The sequence below is a fragment of the Plectropomus leopardus genome, chromosome 15 (assembly GCF_026936395.1).
Source record: "Plectropomus leopardus strain MGB_pleo_1.0 chromosome 15, ASM2693639v1, whole genome shotgun sequence".
Taxonomy (NCBI): domain Eukaryota; kingdom Metazoa; phylum Chordata; class Actinopteri; order Perciformes; family Serranidae; genus Plectropomus; species Plectropomus leopardus.
The window spans coordinates 21839496-21862192 of NC_142190.1; the positions used below are offsets into that span (position 1 = coordinate 21839496).

At 38.8% G+C, this 22697-nt stretch overlaps 2 protein-coding genes across 2 annotated transcripts; both read left to right on the top strand.

The window, feature by feature from the left end:
- The first annotated feature begins 6049 nt into the window (after window positions 1-6049).
- On the top strand, window positions 6050-9051 carry timm10b (translocase of inner mitochondrial membrane 10 homolog B (yeast)). Its single transcript, XM_042499545.2, has 3 exons — window positions 6050-6779; window positions 6874-6969; window positions 7554-9051. Exons 1-3 carry the CDS (start codon window positions 6753-6755, stop codon window positions 8205-8207), a joined length of 777 nt encoding a protein of 258 aa, XP_042355479.1. The 5' UTR covers window positions 6050-6752; the 3' UTR covers window positions 8208-9051.
- A 244-nt stretch (window positions 9052-9295) lies between these two features.
- ilk (integrin-linked kinase) lies at window positions 9296-20836 on the top strand. The gene is made up of 14 exons (XM_042499657.2): window positions 9296-9419; window positions 10969-11206; window positions 11773-11931; window positions 15020-15185; window positions 15307-15402; window positions 15561-15657; window positions 15776-15859; window positions 15949-16034; window positions 16127-16236; window positions 18339-18466; window positions 18649-18770; window positions 19325-19424; window positions 19651-19781; window positions 20327-20836. Exons 3-14 carry the CDS (start codon window positions 11843-11845, stop codon window positions 20474-20476), a joined length of 1359 nt encoding a protein of 452 aa, XP_042355591.1. The 5' UTR covers window positions 9296-9419; window positions 10969-11206; window positions 11773-11842; the 3' UTR covers window positions 20477-20836.
- The last annotated feature ends 1861 nt before the right edge of the window (window positions 20837-22697 follow it).

A 22697-nucleotide genomic window follows, 5' to 3' on the forward strand; every position in this document is an offset into this window, starting at 1 on the left:
TTCCCATGTTTTTGTATCTAAGTGAATAATGGGGAAAAACAATTTTGAAATTGGTCCAGCATTGAGCAAGAGGGCTGCAGCCAGCAGCCTCGAAACAGGCTGCAATGTAACCAGTATGGGCATGTGCACAATATCAGTGTACATCCACAACATGTACTTGTTTTGCCACTTAGAGGCTCAGATTATTATTCTTAATGTCTGACAAAATTTTGTAAGGATCCCTTAAGAGATAGACTTTTTTGTTTTAAAAAAAGAGTCCCACAATCGCTATTGCAAAATCTACCAAACAGACTAGTAATTTTGTCCAAGGATGCACAATAATATCTGCATGTCATCTGTATCAGCAGATATTGGCTTTAAAATGGAACTTCAGAATTGACAAATATGCTGATATCTGCCAATATTACAAACTTTTTTTTTAATTGGAAAAGTGAACATGGACAAAACATCAGCCCAAAGTTGAATTATTTTTTCTTATTTTGCATAAAGAATTAATATCACATACATTAAAAAAGCATTGCATTTTACATCTCCATCTCTATCTGCATAATCTGATGTTAATTCCACTACAGAGGAGGCTTGATCACTAAAATTAGGCGGGGGGAAAAATTTGAATATATTGGCATATTGAATATCGGCAAAAACATAAATATCTTGAATCCCTACTTTTATCCTCATAAAAGAACTTTTCATTCAGTAAACAAAAAAAAATGAACTCACAAAAAACATGTTGGATGTTTTTTTTACTGTTTCAACAATCACTAATTCTGACTTGGTTGAAAGAAACCCTCAATTCACCAAATTCAATGTAAAAATATGCTGGCCCCATACATGCTTAAATTACTGTTTATTTAAATGAAGTATAGTGAATTTGATGATAGTGATTTTGGGGTTATTTCTGGTTAAACAAAAAGGATCTTATTTTTTTTAAAAAGTCTGTCTCTGTAGGCATCTTTTCCATAATGTTGTCAGACACCTAAAATAATAATCAAAGTCTGACAGTGGCAAAAACAAAAACTCTGAGTTGACGGTTCATGTTCCCTGAATGGTTACATGGCAGCCTGTTTCACAGCTGCCGGCTGCAGCCCTCTTGCTAAATTATGGACATACTTCAAAAACTGTTGGTACCATAAGTTACTTAGACAAAAAAAAAAGAGAGAAAATTTGGTCTTGATTGAAAAAAATGCAGAATTTACCCTTTAAGCCTTTTGTTTTAAACTGCTCAAAACTGCATGTCACCTAAAAAAAATAAAAGTACTGTCTAATACTCTGGTTGCAAAAATGAAAATGTCATCTTCAATATTCAGCAGGCATCACAAGGTTGAGCAATATCCTCTTTGATACGAACAAACCACCTCTTGAAGTCTCAACATTGAGCAACTAAGGAACAAATGGTGTACCTTTCTGTGCAGAGGATGTAATAAACGTAGAGGATATAGAGATCAAAGGAAACTTTGTTTGACATTTAGAGGTCACAGGCCACATGGAAATGTTCGATTTGTTGCAAAATACAAGGAAAATATCATATCATCACAGGACGAGGAAGACCTTCAAATGTTTTGATTATCATAATCATGCATCAACATTTCACAGAAAGGTGTGAAGGGAAAAACAAATTATGCTTTCCATACTGTAGGCGATGCCCAAGCATTAATACTTTCCTGTGTAAATGCACTTGCCTAAACAAACATGAACTGCTTTTCAGTCATGTTAGAAGATAAAAAATTATATGAAGATAAAATGAAAGGCAAGAAAGTGAGGAAGGCAATAAGTGGGATACGGGTAATATCATTTCATTTTCCCTGTTGGCATTATTGTTATGTAACTTAAATGTCACCCACAGAGGATTTTCCACGTCAAAGTTACGATAATGGTCATTAGCTTTATAATCTACTGCACTTATGAGCTAATGCGCCATCTGCTTAAATGATTATTTCGCTCTCTGTAATCCCCACTTGGGAAGGATAATTTGCTGGCCTGATATCTGCTGAGGGAGCTGAGCTCTGCAGTGAACTCAGCAGTCAGAGGTCTGCTGCATATGAACCGTTTGTTGACAGTTTTTCAATAGCTGACCGTGGCCTACTTCCCCTCTATGGATTAATGTTTGGCTTCAACTATTGCAGACATACAGGGAAGCAACGTAGGCACACAAATAGCTGGGCACTTTTAGTGACTGTCAAATCTTGGTATGCCTTGTGCTTTCACGGAGGCCGGCACTTCATCTTTGTCAAATTCAAGTTGCAGTTAGTTGCATTTTATTCGAGCTGACACAAATACAAGTTTTGGGGCGTTAAAGCATTGTTAACCCTTCGAAATCTGGATCAACATGACTTTTTTCTTGAGCTTTGTTCAGACACCGACACAAGAACACTTCAAAATCTGAGCACATTTCTTTGTTTCTTTTGAAAACATGGGTGAAAAAGGCAATGAACTGTTCCACAAATTGCAAGACATATGTATATTTGGAAAATTACTTTTATAGAAGAGGGAAAAATGTCAAATAAAATAAAATAAATAAATAATAATTACAATTATATATTTAAAATCACGCTACAGAATTATTATTATTATTTTTATTTATATATTTATTTATTCTTATTATTTAGCACTTTTTTAAAGAAATTCAGATAATTTTCTTGTACTTTTTTTGCTAGTTTTTGTTGTCATTTCTTCCTATGTTGCCCATTGCCTTTTACCCATGGTTTTGAAAGACATCAAGCCAATGGTGTGCCCAGAGTATGCTCTGCATACCGAAAGCTTGTGGCAATCAAAAACAGAACACATATATATAGTCCAACAGCGTACCTAATGAACAGACCAGCTTCAAAAGCATAAAAATCGTGGTGGCTGATGTTTCGATCATGGCGGGTTGCCATAAATACATGAATGTGTGAGAAACCCTGCTTTGGTTGGGGTCAGCACTACACTTTATCATGTGTAAATTAATATCAGATATATTCTGAAACAGGTATAAGAACTGATTGACACTGCCTCCAAGAATCCATAAACATTGTGTCAGTCTCTACATCACATTTTACATCATATGCCAATCAGCAGGATTGCACAGGATATTTCCTTGGTTGCTTTGGGTGACATAATAAAAGGGACTCTTTTTGTTATCATGCATCTCAAACAAAAAATTTTTAAAAGGAATTTTGCATTGGCAGATGGTGAAATGACGAAAAGCAAAAGGAAATCATTTCTGCTTTTACTCCCCTCTTCACAAAAACAAAGCCATATGTCAGGAAAGACAGTTATACAAAAAAATGATACTGAGGTAAATTGAAGATTACATTTAATAGGACTGGTTCACAATTTTTCATTTCCATCTTAAAACAACAGTGATGTTCCTATGTAAACACTAAAGCACATTTTGCATACTGAGGTCATTTCTCCTGTATAGGCTGCTATACTGGACAGTAAAAGTTCCTCTATAATGTGCTTTTAAAAAAAAGATCCACAGTTGTTCTGTGCATAAATGAGTTATAATTTTTAACTAAAACTATATGAGGCTTCACACAGTTGGACAAACCAAGTAAGCATCCTGCAAAGCTACTGTCTTTTTTTTGATGCAAAATTTCCTCTATAAGTGTTTTTATACATGAATTGTCCCCCATTTCTTACATTGAAAGTGCATTAGTGAAGGATTTCTGTCCGCTATGAACAAAAGGAATTAATATAGCAAGCTGCCAGACTTGAAAAGTTGTTAACCTATCCTTCATTGTGATGAAATGTTTTCTCTCATGAGCCTATGGGGCTCAGAAAGAATATTTTAAAGTGCTGAGCGAGAAGACTATCATGTGCTTAAGCTACAATTTTATGTTATATAGTGGCAATAAAAGCTGACTGACAAAGGAGGATCCCATTCAACTATAGTTTTGATGAATGAAGATTATACTTTCTTCATTACAGTGAACTCTTAAAAGGAATCTTATATGCATGGTTTTCATTAAATGTCTATGCTATGCAATTTATCATAATAGCTCAACAAAAAATGAACTATTTCTTTATCCCAAAGCACTGTTATCTTGATGTTGTATTAGAGATTTATTTAGATCCAAAATGCATACTACTATAATTTTGGCGATCATCAAGATCTCTTCTGTAGTGCAATTAACATCATATTATGCAGGCTCTTATTATGATGGCCCACCAGCAGATGGAGACATAATATGCAATGCTTTGCACATAATATTTAATTATTGTGCATAATAAGAAAATACTTCAACTTAGCGTCAATGTTGTGCCATGCATCCCTAATACGGATATTTGTTCATCCAAAGATTTCATTAAACTCAGATCCCTGTAAAAGAAGCTCCAGCATTATTGTCCATTTCCATGTCCCTCTTTTTTTCTTTCTGTTGTTTGTATGTTTGTTAACAGCTACCCTGATGCCACTACAAAGTTTGTTATGAGTGGCTACGGGCTTATAGATTCATCTGATTTCACTTACTTTGTAAGAATGCCAGCTGGCTTATTTTCAACTGCAGTCTTTGGGTGAGATGTTTTAAAACCAATGAGATGGTAGTTAAAATTAATAAACACAAGAAAACAAGACACCATAAAGATAGCAACAACATAAGCATTCATAAGACAGTGCACAAGCCCAGCAGAACAACAGGAAACAGCAAAACATTAGTACGATAATACAGCAATAATATCCACTAGTCACACAAGCAACACAAAACAAAAAAACACAGCCAAGCTATAAATATGAATAACCTTCTTTTGACACCTGCAGACTTGCAGAGCAGCAATTAGAAATAGGGCATAAATAAAATATGATTGACAATAATTTGTCAGTGGCTTGACTTAATAGGTGTTACTTCATTATTTAATTGTAGTTATTGTTTTGTGCACTTTATGCACAGTAGGGAGATAACAGGAAATGAGGGGAGGGAGAGGGGGAATGACATGCAATGAAAGCCCCCAGCCAGACATGAAACATAATTGTTTCATTGTCAAATTACACCAACATGACGAACACAGTCTAATATGCACTTTTTGTTCTATAGGCCTATTTTCTCTATGGCCAAACAGGTTAAGTTTAGGTTATTTAAACTACTAAGGCAATGACTGTGATCATAACTGGTAAGGAAAACATTGTCATATTTTTTTCAGATGTCAGAAAAGAATTATGCTTTGTTCAATCTTGTTCATATCAGGGCTTTCACTGTGTGAGAAAGCTCAAACCAAAGCACTTTAAATCTGTTTGGACGTTTTTGCTTTCAGGTCTTTATGCCATTTAGTACTACGCCACTTCTGCCTTTGCTACTGAGACAGATATCATTATTTTCACATCTGCAGGAGGTCACATGAAGAAAATGGAAGTAAACAGTTTGAAGGTCTTGAACTGTTGTCATACAAACAAATCACTTGTGTTGCATTTAAGCCGACTTTTGTCTCAGGTCTGTATTTAAGGTGTTTGTTCTCAGTAATACTAGTAGAACAGTATTAAAATTATACTGTCACTCATTTGTTGGAACGTTGTTATTTGAGTTGATTAAACATTAGGATGCTAGGGTTGAGCTTGAAAGTTTATGTATTGTAGGTGTTTCCTTGTTAGTTTTGTTTCGTTATGTTGGTCTCTATTTATTGTTTGGGTCTGTTTTTGTCTGCTTGTTTTGTTTTTTTGTTGGGTTTTTTTTTTTTGGTAGTAGGATTCTGTTTTGTGCTGTGGGGATGTGTACTACATATATGTTGAAGAATGTCAATAAAATATGACAAAAAAAGGATCTAATACTATACTTTGAAAAATGGAGGGGAAATGATTTGCCGACTCACCTGTTTAGGCTCCAGGACGACGATTAGCTAGCTCTTCATCTCCTTGACCGAATGTATCAACATAATACAACCACAAGCAGCTGCCATGTAGTTACATACTAGCAAAATAACTGTTTTACGCTAGTTGACCTACAGTGTTCAACTTTCACAACGCACTGTTGTTGGTGACCTACTAATTTGTTAGCTTGGAAAAATGGACGACAACATGGGGTGGCCTTCAAAGACCTTACGGAAAAAACAGGGATGCCAGTGGCAGGTACCAATTACAATAGACACTCTCTTCAACGACACTGGTACCAATATGCTATTTTGGTGAGGGAGCGAGGGGCTTGTAAAACTCCTAATTTTCACTCAGAATTAAACTTTTAAGAACAATATGGGCGTATTACAAGACAATTAGACAATGAAAAATATACTTGATAAAATTAGGCACCGGATACTATGTTTTTTGGCCGCAGGAATTGAAACGCAAATCATTGTAGGTCGAAATATTATGACTTTTTTTGTCGCTTTGCGAGACGTGTTAGCGGTTTACTTTTTCAAAACATAAAATATATTAGCATGCGTATGTACCTTTCGGTGGAAAAACGTGTAGTCGGTTTCTAGAAATGCAACTAAAAAAGCGTTAAACGCAAAACGGAAAGTTGAACATGTCCAGTGTTGGAAACCGGAAATGGAACCGTGTTTTTCACCGAGTGAAGCATCTTCAACGTTGTAGGCGATCTTTGTTACTAACATGGCAGCTCGCATGTGAATGTCATGCCACCTTAATCTATTCCATTTACTGGGTTATATTTGGGTCTTACTAGTGATACAAAGAAACTGACATGTTAATGACATTTTGTGGAATAGTAGTATCATTCACCTCAGTCAGCTGAGGATCCGGGATCCTATAAATTACTCGCTTCATGAACAGCTCTTGAAGTTAGCATTTTAGCTTATCAATAGGCACTTCAGACGAAATTACGATGGATCCTGACCAACAACTGAGAAATGTAAGTCACATCCATAATGCAGTGTCGGCTACATTTATGTTTATTTGTATATGAAGAGTTTGATGGTGAGTTTGGGTGATTGTGTCTCTTAAAGCTGCGGGATTTCCTGATGGTTTACAACCGCATGACTGAGATCTGCTTCCAGCGATGCACCAGCAACTTCAACTACAGAAACCTCACCATGGACGAGGTAAGATTACTGGAAACCAGATACCTTGACTCCTACTGTCTTCGTGTCTGTGCATATAACCCTACAGAACATGGCCAAAAGTATGTGGACACGAACATAGCACCCATATTTGTTTGTGTTGACTGTCTTCAGAAGTATAACAGCTTTAATCTTAGCTTCCTTTCAAGAGTTGGGATCCTGGATGTTGTGAGTTTTTCCCCTTTTAACCACAAGTTTGGTGTCTCATATTGGGTGTCATGGCCTTGCTTGTAGCTGTCCTCTTAATTCATCCAGTATGTTTTGTATGAGGTTTAGTTCAGGCCTCACTTTGTGGGATCATTGTCACGTTTAAAAGGGACTTCATCAGACGGTGGCCATAAAGTTGCAAACAACTTGTTGTCTAAAATCTCACAGCATGCTGTAGTTTAAAGATTCTCAGTAATTGAAACTATGGAGCCTAATCCAAACAATAAAAAACATCCCTAGACTCCACTGTCTACATACTTTTGGCCACACATTAAACTTTTTTTTGCACCTTTCAAACTTTGAGTTCATTCAAAAGTGCTTGCTCCACTCATCACCTCTGATTGCTGTTGTCTGTCCAGGAGCACTGTGTGGACAGCTGTGCAGGGAAGCTGATTCGCACCAACCACCGCCTGATGGGCACCTACGTGCAGCTGATGCCTCGCATGATGCAGCGTCGGATGGAGGAGATGGAAAGCAAGGCTGCAGAAAATGCCAAGGCAGCAGAGGCAGCTGCGGCTGCATCTGTGGCGCCTCCTGCCGCAGAGGCCTCACCAGAATCTCAAACCCTCATCACCTCATCTCCACCCCCACAAACACCTCCACTGTTGGATCAGCCTTTTACCTCAATGATTGATGTCGGACCAGAAGCCCATAGCTCAGTCCTAAAGCCAGCAGAATTAAATATTCCAGCCGAGCTCAACGCTGCTGTGTCCAAACCCACAACAGAAGTCAAATTATCAGCAGCCACACCGCTCACACCTGCGACTGAAACGGTGAATCTCTCCCAGCTTAATGAAGCTGGAAATGGACCATCTTATTCAGGGAGCTTTTCTCTGCCACCGATATCTGGTGCCAAAATTGAGTCTGAGATCTCAGCGCCTGTGTTTATGCCATCTAAACCAATGTCCTTATCAGGAGACACGCCTGTGTCAACAGTCGCTGCACCTAAACCCACAGAGAGCCTGTCAGGCCAAGAGATAGCCCCGGGGGTTCCCCCGCCGTCTGGTCAGTGATGATGCCCAGTCTGGGTCTGTCTCAGGTGGTCAAACTGTTAGCGCTACAGCCCTGACTGCCACCACAAACAACCGACGTCTGATGGCTCATCAGTGGCAGTCCCAAATGTGATATTTTCCACGTTGCTGAAAAAAGAATAGATGATTAAAAGATTAAATTATGAAATATATCATTTTACCGACTATTATACATGGTATTATCATGCCATGTAACCTTCCATTTCTCCAATGTGATGCAATGCTTTTTTGTTTTCATATTGTGAAAACAGGTTTTTCACTATTTGTTTTACAATATTTGAAACTTGAAGGCCTCACTTTGGACTCTATTAACTTGTGCAGGCATTGTCGGTTTTAATGACCATTATTATTATTGATTATTTTTTGACTGTTTTTTTGTTTTTGACTGAACAGTGAATGAATAAAAAAAATTCATTATTAATTCATTATGAAAGTAAAATTAACCCTATGGTGAAAAAACGGTCAAGGTAAGTTAAGAATATATATAATAATTTCAGTATCTCAAATGTTAAGAAAAACGAATATGCAGACATTAAAAGCCTAGATGAATGCTTTGTGATAAGAGGTAAAAACAAGAGGGAAGCTGTTGTTACGGTTTATATGGGTGTACCTGTGTGCAATGTTTTTAGTGATGATGTTACCAGTCAAGGCTCCACGAGGATCAGTCTCCAGCCCACAGCGTGGTTGTAGAGGTCAGCTCATATTTGGACTTGAGTCTGATGATACCCTGAAGACACTCAGACCTGACCGGATGGTTCTGAATGATAAAAAAGTAAATGCAGAAATTAGATAATTGTCAGTAATAAAAAAATAAGAATATTCATCACATTTTGTCATGTTTTCTGTATTTTAAATGCTCCATTGATAGACTCATATTTGTTGTTGAGAGGCCCTTGTGCTGCCGGATGTCCTCACGCAGCTGTGGTTTGGGGCGTGTGCCACATGCTTTCACTGTTGTGGGTGTGATCCACTTCATGCCTGTCAACACATATCACCTCTCTCCTCCCATCATTTCCTGAATTTGCACTAAACACGCTATGTACTCTCTAACACAGCAGCAAAGCTACGATAAGCAATCTCGAAACAGCATTCCCAGTCAGTGTCTTCGTTCCTCAACCACAGCTAGTGACTTCTTGAACATAACTGTCAACCAACGGCTGTGACAGTGAACAATGGTAGAAGAAATTCTTTAGGGTAAGTATGGAAATGGCTAGTTTTATCTACTGATGTTCTGGTTTGGATAATACTGTCATGATGTCATATTCACAACAAATGTAACAAGCACATAAAAATAATTCGATTTTAAAACAACATGGTGGCCAGCCAATGTAATGTCCCAATAAGTCATAAAAGTGTGACAGTGTGCAAAATACCAGCACACTAAGACTGAAGCAGCTAAAAGGAAATCAGATGAAGTTGTTATTATTATTATTATTTTAAAAACTGTAATTTTCCTTCTGACATGCCATCTCTTATTTTATTTAACATTTCTTACTGATTAAAAATAAGGACAGACTAATAAATCAGCCCCATCGATATTAGTTTCTCACAGATTTAGTGGTATCATTACATTTATTGGCTAGTAAGCAGCAAGAAACACCACAGACACTATGTTTACAGTCATTTTGACACAGTGTTGCCATTGTATAGTTTAGCCACCAGAGAGCACTGACGAGTTTATTTTTCAACCGTAAAATCTCCTAATCCAGAGGTGTCAAACCTTTTTTTGAATGGGAGCTGGATCAGAGAATGTGAATACCTGGAGGCCAGCTGCTTCTCACATTATATAGTTTATCAAAAAGAAAATCACAGTTAAATGACACAAATGCTGTTTCATCTTTAAATTAAATAGTATTCAACTCTCCACTGTTCCTGAAAGTGGCAGTTCTCGCTGTCAACTTTGTACATCTTTGTTGTGGCCATATCTGTTATCTTGCAAGAAATATCTGGCGTTAGCTAATTGTTAATGTGCATGTTTACAGTCTGTTTATGAAAACACACTCGTTTCTCCTACATAGTTTCTACTTGGTGCATTTCTACAAATTGTATGATTGTCCTGCTATCATGAGGTGAATGTAAATAAATGCAAAGTGATCTTGCTTGATTAGCCAATGTTGTGTTAATAATATAGAATAATTTGAAAGACAAGCCAAGGGCCATTTAAAAACGGTCCAATTGGCCCCGGGCTGGACTCTGGACATGACTATCCTAATTAATTGGTACACACAGTACTTATTCACTAAAGACATTTTGGCATGTCACAGTACAGAATACGTAAATGATAGATATTAATGATTATTTAAAATATATAAATTAATTAAAAAAAACAATGACGGTTAGTACAGTCATAATATCACCCTTAATTTTGGAAATTAATATCAGAAACAAAAAAAAATTCATAAGTGGATATTCCCTCCACTCCATTCTTGATCATGTCTTTTTTTTTGTGCCCATGTATTTGGAAAATAAAGGTATATAATAGGATATATGAAATATATATAGGATAATAATAATAATAATAATATATAATATATATATAAGATAAATAATATTATATACGTGTGTATATATATATGATAAATAATAAAGATAAATAATGTAACATAATAATGGGCAAGTTGACAGTGACAAATTACTATCAATGATTAATGATTAATAGATTTAATTGAAAAGAAAAAAAAAAGTTTCTACATCCCTCCAGCGCCTCACCTGACCTCAGCATTTGCGTCCTCTGTGCGCTCAGGCCGCTGGCCGCAGCATCAGTGCATTTCCTCCAGCAGGGGGCGCTGCTGGCTCGGTGTCCCGGGACGTTGAGCTGCCAGTAGCAGAGCTCCTCTAACTTCTCGCCAGTAGCCCACATCAACTCCGAAGACCGGGGCGTGGACTCAGCCCGACGATCCCCTGCTCTTAAATTTGAGGAGACGACCGACTTTCGGGAGGAAAAAGGAGAAACCGACAAGAAATCGATCGACTCGCAGCTGGTAAGAGTTTTGAGAACTTTCTCTGTATGTCTAATTGGTTTGTTTATATTGTGGTTGGGGGAGTTTTGATGCGGAACTTCACTTTGACTTTTTAACAATAGATTTCAGAGTGATCCCACAGGCCAGCCCATCCGATTTCCACGGAGGACAGAGCCGAGGGGAAATATGGGAATGTAGCTATTTATGGACTTAATACTTTCGCTTCGATGGCTGCTTGTGTTCCTTTGAGGAGCAGATAGTGTAAATGTTGCATTTAACTATCAGTGTAAAACACTGGTCTACTATTAAAACGAATATTAAGGACTGCACTGATAGCAAAAAAAGAAAAATAAAAGTACAGTCAGGCTTTGGACACACAGTCACACCTGAAGGGATACATTCATTTCACATTCTGGACATGAACCTAACTGAAGTCAATCTATAGGCTCAAAAGACAGTGAGTGTTGTCTGTTTACACGTCTGAGCATTTCCCTGGAAGATGTACAGTGGATGGAAAATCAATTTGTAAAAGCCTTTACATTTATTTTCAAAATCAAACTTGTCTCCTATACCATGCTTTTTTGCAGGCTACATGTTCCAAATCTCAAAACAAATTAAAAGAAAAAGCAATCAAGGGAGGCACCCCGCAGCGTAACCATGGATGACATCTTCACACAGTGTCGAGAAGGGAACTCAGTTGCTGTCCGTCTGTGGCTGGACAACACAGAGAATGACCTCAACTTGGGGTAAGCGGATGCTTTGAAGATGACTCCCTTTATCTTCTCTTGGATGTTAGGGCGTGTAAAGCCTGTGCAATAACACATTAGTGCTCCAATGATTGGATTTTATAGCAAACGAACCACATTTGGTATGGTGTCTGAGTGATTCTGTGCTGGTGTGTGTGTGCGTGTGCATACAAAGCAATCCTTGGCACATCAGAGGTGGTCAAATAGTTTCCATATTGTGCTCTCCCTGCAACTCCACACACACTGCTGAACGTCACCCAGTGTTGGTAATTCCAGTGCAGTTTTTTCCCCCTTTTTTCTCCTGATTTTCTCTCCTTATGATGTCATCCCTAAAAATTGTGTGCGTGTGTGTGTATAAAAGCAGTGGGTGATTTGTGGAGGTTGTGTGGTGATGTAAATGACTCAGACATCAGAAAATAACTTGAAACTCATCTTACACTAGACTGAAAAGCACATATAGACTTTAGATAATAGTGCTAAAACTATTTCGTTGATTTACAGAAGTGCTTTTCCAGTAACACATGTGATAATCACAATCATTTCATATTGAATATTTGGGGTTTTATACTGTTGGTTAGACAAAACAACCACTTTGAGGATTTCACACTGTTGTCTGGAAACAAGTGTGGACTTTTTCACAATAGTTCAAGCCTTTGAAACTTCAGCAAATTGGTTTGATTTCTTTCAAAAACATGGGAAGAAGGCAATGAGCAACAAAAGAAAAAATGACCCCCAAATTAGCGAGAAATTGGTTAAAAAAAGAGCACAAAAAAATTACCTGAATTTTTTTTTAATGAAAAAGAAAGTAAATATGTGAAAAAGAAGGAAATAACCAGGGAGGAGCGCTTAAAAATTCTAATAATGCTAACGAGATGTTAAATATGTAATTTGATAATTAGAAATATAGTTTTTCCCTTGCTTTTTTTTCTTTTTTCTCAAGACATCTACCCCAGTTTTTTCAAATTAATTTACAAAATATGCTAATTTCTGCAATTCTAATTTCTAATTTCTAATTTTTGCAATTTGTGGAACATCTCTGCCGACTTGCTCATCACCTTTTTTCCAATGCTTTTGAAAGAAACTGCACTCATTGCTCGGAGTTTGAAGGTTTAAATACTTGTATAAAGCATCTGAAAGCAGCGCAAGTAAAGAAATGTCACTCCTGGTTCACAGGGTTAAAAAATAATCTAAAATATAAGTGGTACATGAATTTATAATGGTAACATTTTTTAAAAAATTTTTTTAGGATAGACGGAGAGCTTCTGCCTGTTTACATAACTTCCTTGCAAGAAAGTAGCTCAAAGACCTCACTGCTAAAGACCTCGGTTATCTCATTCTTGGGCCAGGCCATATATGTGCAGTTTGTTGACGTTGACTTTGAGGGCTGCAGAGCTTCTAGCCAACCACGCAACAGCCAAGGCCATTTCCTCTGTTCAACTCCATACAGGGCCAGGCCTTCGCTGACAGAGCTTCTCAGGCAGTGAGCTGCAGTCCCACATAAACATCTGAGAGACCAGTCATTATGCTGGAGGCCTGCTTCGGCTGTTAATCTGAAAAAGGCTCAACCATGTGTGTGAACCAACACATTTAACTTTAGAATATCCATTTACGTGTAATGATTGTTATGTATTTGTGGGGAAACATGCATTTTTGATGCAGAGAGTAGATGGAACTGGAGTCCATTGAGACAAACATGAAATGCCGTTTCAGATCTCCCCCGGGAGCTTTGTGTGCTTGAGTGAGTGACACAGGAAGACACAGGGAGAAAGAGAGAGACTCAGAGAATGTGTAGCTGAGGATTCCTCTGTGCATTTTCCGCTCTGTCATTCCTGAGTTTTTTTACCCGTTACTTTTTATAGCACACACAGGGTTGGTCCGACTATGAACTGTCTGTACGCCGTGCTGGATCAGAATTGACAGAGAATGTGAATAACTGCTATTTCACTATAGTGCGAGCTGGTAGTGCAGCTATTTCCTACAAGCCCCCTTGAGGTTTATTGTTAAACACAGTGCAGAGCTTGTGGCTTTACGGGGACTTGCGAGAAGCCCCAGCAGCTGCTTCGGGGTCAGTTAATGTAAAGGAGCCACTTGGGTGAAGGGGCCAGTCACACATAGGTGACAGATTGGCTCCTTGTAGACTGCAGCAGTGCTATGTACGCTGTCTGCGTGTTTGCGTTTTTTTGCGTATGTTAGCAGGCATTCCAGTTTGCACAGACATATTTATCACCAGGCCAGTGGTCAGATGGGTAAATTCTGCCGGCAGCGCAAGGAAGCATGTGCTTAAGTCTAAATAAAGATTGGTAGGTAGTGGGTGTGAGAACCTGTGTAGCTGTGTGTCAAAGAGAGAACCACACAGGGAGTATTTTGTCAGCTGGTGTATGCTCAGAGTTATTAAAGGAATATTTCAGCCCCGAAATAATCATTTGTATGTCAGTTACTACATTGAATTCTGGAAGGAAACTTGCAGAAAATTCTTGATGAATCAAGGTAGTAGGGATCTGCATTAAACATAATATCTGTTTAAAAACTCATACAGTATAATCCAAGTCTCATTTATACAATTTTACTAAAACTGGAATATTGGAAACACTTACACATAAACAGTGCAGGTGCACCATTTGACAGTGCTAACATGTTTTAAACATTAACATTTTTGTGAAAATGCATGTGTGTTGGAAGTGCTGAGCATACAACTGGATAAATGAGACTTGATTATACTGTATGAGGTATGTGAAAGTTCGTAAACAGAAGTTTTGTTATAGTTTTGCTGCTGTTAAACGTGGACCCCAATTACTTCAATTCATCAACAATGTTTGCCTTTTTTTTAAATTCTCCGTTCACCATGGAGGCATGTGAGAAAAATAGAGTTCTCTTTCCGATTTCAATGCAACATGGGGTGAGTAACTGACATATAAATGATCATCTGCGGGGTGAAGTATTCCTTTAAGAGAGCACCCGTCTATGCATGTTTCCTGTGAACGTCTAAATGTTGTCATTTCAAAAAAACACTAATTAGGTTTTATCGTCGAGCTAATCCAGAATCTGTCCTTCTTTTCTCTTCATTCTCTGTGTGCATCTTGTGTTTTAGCGATGACCACGGCTTCAGTCCCCTCCACTGGGCATGCAGGGAGGGGAGGAGCGGAGTTGTCGACATGCTCATCATGAGAGGTGCTCGTATTAATGTGATGAACCGTGGAGATGATACCCCATTGCATCTCGCCTCCAGCCATGGGCATAGAGACATTGTGGCAAAGGTAAACAACACACTGTGGTCGCAAATGGACCATTCATGCATTATTTACACTGTGTGAGAGGGGGGAAAACTTGCTTTGATGTTCATATTTTCTCACTTTATGACCTGCAATTGAATGCCAGCTGATTCAGTGCAAAGCCGACCCCAATACGGTCAACGAGCATGGAAACACACCACTCCACTATGCCTGCTTCTGGGGCCAAGATGAAGTGGCAGAGGTACAATACAATACACCCACAGACAACTATCTGATGGCTGCAAAGGCCCTCTTCTGGAGGGAAACTGACACTACAGTGACCTTACGATGTTGCTTTTATACAAAACCTTTGCTTAAAATCAAATCTGTGCATAACATATTATAAACCCTCTTTTTTAGGACTTGGTGACCAGTGGTGCACAGGTGTGTATATGTAACAGGTATGGACAGACACCTCTGGACAAAGCCAAGCCTCACCTAAGACAGCTGCTTCAAGGTCAGAGGTCATTTTAACACACTAACTAGTCATTTTCTTGAAAAAACTAAATCATTTCATTGGAAAAAAATAAAAGTTTCGCCACTTAATTTTTTGCGTTGTTACTTCTTTTATGTAGAAAAGGCTGAGAAAATGGGCCAGAGTATGACCAAAGTCCCCTATAAGGAAACTTTCTGGAAGGGCACCATGCGAACACGACCTCGTGAGTGGCATTTACACTGCATTCAAATAAACAAATCAGCATTTAAAATCCGGATGTTTGTTTGATTATTCATGTTTTGGCTCTTTCAGGTAATGGTACCCTCAACAAGCAGGCTGGTATTGATTATAAGCAGCTTTCGCTCCTGGCAAAGATCAATGAAAACCAGTCTGGAGAGGTCAGTTGCACTCTGTGTTTACTGCTGTGTCAGTCTTTTTCATTTCTTCTCAGCTCCCCAGTTGTTTACCCAACTGTGTGCTGTGTCTGCAGTTGTGGCAGGGTCGGTGGCAAGGGGATGAGATTATAGTGAAGGTGCTGCAGGTTAGAGACTGGACCACCAGGAAGAGCAGAGACTTCAACGAGGAGCATCCCAAACTCAGGTAATATACACATCAATGAAACTCTGCACACAGAGGAGAGGTATCAGAGTTCATTTATGGGCATTACACGATCACATGCTGCCATTCGGCTCACAAACATATAGTTCCACTGTTAAAATCTCATCAGAGCCTGTTTTTGAGCTATTCACAGACTATGAGCAGTCCTGGTAAACATCGTGCTAATGTGAGGATGGATGTGATTGTCTGGTGGCCGTTTAGGGTGCTGTGGTTAAAGAGAATGTAGGATCTGCTGGTGCAAGATTCTTATGCAACAAGGAGACGAGTTTCTGTTGTTAGAGGTCAAAGAAATGGGATGGTTTTGTGATGAGGCAGTGGTTGGAGGCTGTTTACTGTGTAATGTCTTCTGCTCTGTAATGTGAAAAACAAATTCCACAAACCTCCTTCAAGCACCGTAAACATAAAAACCATTATAAACAGTGAATTAAATTCATCACAGTAGAAATATTATTTCGAATCCTGTTTGTCATGTTCTTGTATCCGTTTGTGTTTCATGCTTTTAGCATTTTCGCCGTATTATTGCATGTAAGGCTAAAAAGAGGTACCCTTGTTGTGTTGAAGTATGCACAGAAAATTTCAAGAGAAGTCGTACAGGCATGTCACAACAGGCCCCCCAGAGGACCTCTGTACTCAGGGAATCATTGCTGACGTAATTATGGCAGGGCATATTTCCAAGAAGAAACTCACAAGTAAGTGTCACATATATTTACACAGAAAAAGCCTACCAACATCTAATCAATCAAAATAAATCACTGAATAAAATGGCATAATACCCTACAGTGTTTCAAACCAGCAGAATGTAATATAACACCTAAACTGATCCATTATAATCAAGCCAGCTAACTACAGACTCTCATTAAGTGACAGAAAATAACTCACAGCAATTATTATTTAGGACAAAAATGAAGAAAATCTTATAGCAGGCCAATTCAAAGTCTGAAACTCCAGCTGGGATGTTAGGGCTTAGTGTTCTTTAGGACCCAAAAGCAGACTCAAACACAGATGGTTAGACGGTGATTGGTCTATTAGGGAAGATAGCAGGGAGAATGTGGGAAGCTGGAGATGGCAGGCAGGACTGACAGGAAGACAAAGAGTTTGGACCAGCTGGGGCTGAGAAAAGCCAGAAGATAAATAGATGGGCTTGCAGGCAGGGTGTAGTGGTTCAGGTGGAGGTGGTGAGCTGGCGTGGAGCAAATTGTCAATAAACAGGCTGAAAAACCCAAGGAAAATACTCTGGCGTCAGGATACAGAGCGGCCGAGACATTACTACCACTGAGTCAATCCGGCAATGAGTGAGTGACGGCCCTGTGTTCTTATACTGCATGGTGATGACATGATTGAAGACAGGAGTGTAGATTGCATCAGGAGCCAGGTGAGGGAAAGCCACGCCCACAACACACACACACACACACACACACACACACACACATACACACACACACAGGAGGTGGAAACATAGGGGAGACAGGGAGAGCAACACAAGGAAAACCTGAACACATAAGGCAGAGTGAGGAATTGCAAGAACTTGGCAATGTATTTTCATCTTGGCTTCAGTTCTTGCACTCTTTTAAGAATTGAAGCAGACAAAAGTGCTCGGGATGAGTATGTCGACAACTTCAGAGGCAACATATTGTCTGAAATGTACTTCGAAAATGAGAAAGCTCCAGCTTAGCTTTTAAGATGACAAATATGTGGTGAAGAGCCTACTTGGACTACTGTACATTGCTGACATGGACAGGCCGTGAAGTAAATTGCAAACCATTACCCCTGTCATTTTTATGTAATTTTTAATTAAGTCGTGTGATTTAATGATCATAGGTGAAGCTGTAAAAGTGAAAAAAAGTTCAATAAAATATTAATGGGAAAAAAAGAGCCACAGATGAGGCAAATGTGCTCCATGGATTCTTGTTGTTTTTTACATGCAGAACAAGCTTTTAGGACATTTCATGTTCTGTTCTCTTAATGTTGTTTCCTCCCAGCTACAAGTTTGGTTTTTTTTCTTGTCTGAAAAAGACCTCTGTGTTCTTCATAATTACATATTTCAACATTTACACACACTTTGTCTTTCTTTTGTGTCTCCAAAGGATCTTTTCTCATCCGAACATTCTGCCTGTTCTCGGGGCCTGTCAGTCACCTCCATCCCCTCACCCCATCATCATTACCCACTACATGCCATACGGATCTCTCTTCAACATACTGCACCAGGGCACTAGTGAGTTGTTTGTGTTTATGTAAATGTATGAAATAGAAATGACCTAAAAAAATGCACCTAAGTTTACTCCAGCTCCAAAAACCTGTGACTGCTGTATATGGAAGACATTGCACACCCATCCTGACCTCACAGTACTTTTTACTTTTCCCTCCTGTCTTTGTCTTTGTTTTCGTGTTCCTCAGCTCTGGTGGTCGACCAAAGCCAGGCAGTGAAGTTTGCATTGGACATAGCTAGCGGCATGGCTTTCCTCCACACCTTAGAACCAATGGTTTCACGGCTTTACCTCAACAGTAAACATGTCATGGTAAGACACTGTCTGTCTATCTTTGACCAGCTGGCTTAAAAGCAACCACAGTTATGATTTTTTTTTTTTTTTTTTTAAGGTAGGAAGTGCCACTATTCTCCATTACAGTCATTCCTCAGCGGCAGACAAAGTGTAGAGAGTTAGTGAGAGAGGTTTGCCCTTAGAAATTTCTGATAGAAAGCCTCTCCTGGCAAAAATCTTTTCCTTGTAATCAGAAACAATGATTGTTTACCTAAACTTAACCAAAAAAGGACTTTCTGTCAGAATGTCCTGAAGGCAAACTTCCCCCAACAGCTGCAGAGATGTCAAGATGTGGACGACTCAAAAAAGCTGGCCAATCAGAACAGAGTGGCCCTTTTCAGGAAGAGGGCTTAAAGAGACAGGAACTAAAATCAAGAGTTTCAGGCGGAGGGTGAATACAGGTTTTCCAGCATAGACACCGTGAGGAATTTTAAAAAAATGATCTATTAGAAACTCAAAATACAATAATGAACCTGAAAATAAAACATAATGAATCCCCTCTAAGATGATTATGTGACTTGTTGTATTGCCAGATTGATGAGGACATGACAGCCAGAATAAGCATGGCAGATGCTAAGTTCTCCTTCCAGTGTCCTGGTCGTATGTACTCTCCAGCATGGATGGCCCCTGAAGGTATTTACTCCTTTTTTTCCGTCCTTGTCCTCTTCCCTTCCGTCAATCTCCTCCTCCCATAAAGCATACTCAGACTTTATGAGTCATTTAGACAGGAACACACTGTACTGTATAATTTAGTCCCGGTTTAGTGGTAGTCATCTGGTGTGTTGCCTGTGTTACAGATGAAAAACAAACCAACAAATGAGCTATTTTGTAATGTTTATGGGTTTCTTTGTCCCTTTAGCCCTGCAGAAGAGGCCTGAGGACATCAACAGAAGATCTGCTGACATGTGGAGCTTTGCTGTGTTACTGTGGGAGCTGGTTACCAGAGAGGTCCCCTTTGCTGACCTCTCGCACATGGAGATAGGCATGAAGGTAAAGTGGCATTGCCAGATTGGAAATATTAAACTATTCTACCAGAGGCTCAAAATGATCATACACCAGAACGAATAGTTTAAATTTATAACTTTAGCAAACAAGTATTTAAACAACTTTCTGACACATCTACAAATCTACCCATGCCCACTGCCTCCACTGTCATCATGGCCTACATCAAACGTAATTGGCTGTAAGGAGATCATGTGAGAAGTGATGCGTAAACACGGACGTAAGAGCAAGGAAATTAGTTCAAATGAGACATCTAAACTCAACTAAGTGCTTATTGTAAGTATCACAATGGTCAAATTATTGTACATTACGGCAATTTTGGAATTATTGATCGTACGGAGGTCAAAATTATTGCACAAATACAATAATTATCGTACATCTGGCAAAACTGGTAAGTGGGCGCAGTGTTTATCTTCTCACAGGCTCACAGCTCTGCGCCCCTCTGAAATACAGCACCTTAATCCCCAAAATATCCAGATTTCTATGTTTAGGGTATTTACAGCAACTGTTAATCTCACCCCCCCATTGCTCAGGTGGCTCTCGAAGGACTTCGGCCAACTATTCCACCTGGGATTTCCCCTCACATCTGTAAGCTGATGAGGCTCTGCATGAACGAAGACCCAGCCAAGAGACCCAAGTTTGACATGATCGTCCCCATCCTGGAGAAGATGCAAGACAAGTGAATGCCTTTGCTGCATTCTCCTGTTACCATGTTTTTTGACGTCAACCACTCTTTATCTTCACTCCAATCATGTATCTGCTTAGCCACTGTAAATATTGTCGGAGACCACTTTCGCTACACAATTCAGACAATGAGTATTATATTGCTTTTCATGTATAATTTAAATTTGAGGTATAAATGTTCTTTAGCCTATGTGCTCTTTTATTACAGCTGAAACATGCTCACCGAAATATGTGCAAACATTTGAATCCAGTGTGGATTTTATTTGGTGACAGAAACACAACAAAGAAATGTGTATAGAAAAAAATGCTTTTATACACAGTGAATACCAAGGCAATAAATGTTTTATATTTATGACAAATCCGTGTTCTTTTGTTTTGAGATAGCGTCTTACTTTTGTGTAAGTGTTCACATTAGACTACAAAAATTATTCTGAGGTGCGCTTGCTGGAAAGTTTTCAGCCAGATCTCGTGCCTTTCTGAAGTGGATGGAGTTGTTGTCACGAAGCAAAGTCTCACCACAGATTTAGGCCAATAGATGGGGCTGAAAGCCTCAGAAAACTTAGAGCAAATAGGCCCTGTGCTTCAAACGTTTTTGTCATTACTGTTTCTAAGGTCAATACATGGGTCTATAATGAACCTTCAAGCTCAGCTCAGAGGCTACAGTTGCAGATTTGTAAAAGAAAAAGTGTAATTTAATAGTTTTGTAGGATTTATTGCCCTGTTTTGGTGCAGAATGAAGCAGCCATGTATAATGGGTATGTACGGGGTGAAGTATCCAGTGTTGGGGAGCAACTGGTTAGTAATCAGTTACAGTTACTGAGAAAAAAGTATAATTAAATTACATTTACTAATGAAAACATTGGCGATAACAAATTGCATTACATCTGAATGTATTCTTTTTGAGAAAAAAAGTTTATCTGTAGAATAAAACACTCATTCTGCCTCTTTCCACAGCACAAGAATGCCTTCTTTTGCCATCGCCTATTTTCTGACATTTTTCAGCTCCTAACGCTGGCAGTGTCTTAAATTTATTTGGAGGTGCATGGTAGTGGGTGTAACTTGTTAATAAAGGGAATTTATAGTTTTATAAATTGTTGCTGGACTAAGCTGCTGTGTAACAGATGCAGCATTATAGTTAGTCCCTGCTGTGAACACATGATCACAGAGGCGTTGTTGTAGGTGAAAAAGTGGGACTGATTTCCCTGGACCCCAATGGGAGGAGGACCCTCTGAAAGTTTAAAATGAAAAGTCTGGTTTTGTTTCAAAAACTGCCATAACTACATTAAAATTGGCTGAATAAATCAGTTGAAAGACTGGACTTTGAATTAAAAATAGTGGTTCTCCCTTAGGGCCTTTTCATGCCTTAAAGACGCAAAATGGTTGAGTCTACCCCTGCACAAGGATTACTGGGTCAGCACTATTTCCACACAGGCATACACATGTCCATTACAAACACTAACAAGTCAAGAGAGACTCATCAAACGCAAACTGTTGAATGTTGGTAAGACTTGAATAAAATCATATTGTGAACTTTACTGTCTATAAGGGCAATTATTTTTCAACTAGGAAAGCTATTATGGCTTTTGTCCTGTCGACTAATATTGTTTAGTTTTTTTAGCTTACAGTTACGTGGTCGCTGCTGCTGAAAGATTTCACCTCATCAGAACAGCTTTCCTGACCTTCACCATTACATGTTGACTGGTGCACTAAATAGAGCACACCCATTCTGGTCAAGTGAGAGACTTTTTTATTTATGCATCTATTTTTTTTTATTATCCAAAGCATTGCTGTTGATTTGAATATCATTATTGTTTTTTTTCTCCTTTGTATTTATTCATATCCTCATTTAATTGTATCTGAGGCTTTGCCAATATTATTTTACAAACAGTAATGCCAATAAGGAAAAATTAATTGAAATTGAATTGACTGCTTGTGGTAGTAGTGCACCAACACACACTGCCATGTCTTTCCCCAAGAAAGGGCAATTGGGGGTCCCAAAAAAGAAAAAGAAAAAAGAAAGCAAAATGACTTTGTTAAAAAAAAAAAAAAAAAAAGAGAAATATGGATCGATAGATGAGGGTCGGGGGCCCACAGAGACTGCACAATTTTGGTGCTACGCCCCTGCATGTCCAATTTATAACTGCGTAATAAATGCATCCTCCAAAGATCAACCAGCTTCACTTTGTGTTAACATTTGTTCGGAAGAAAGGGAGAGAAAAA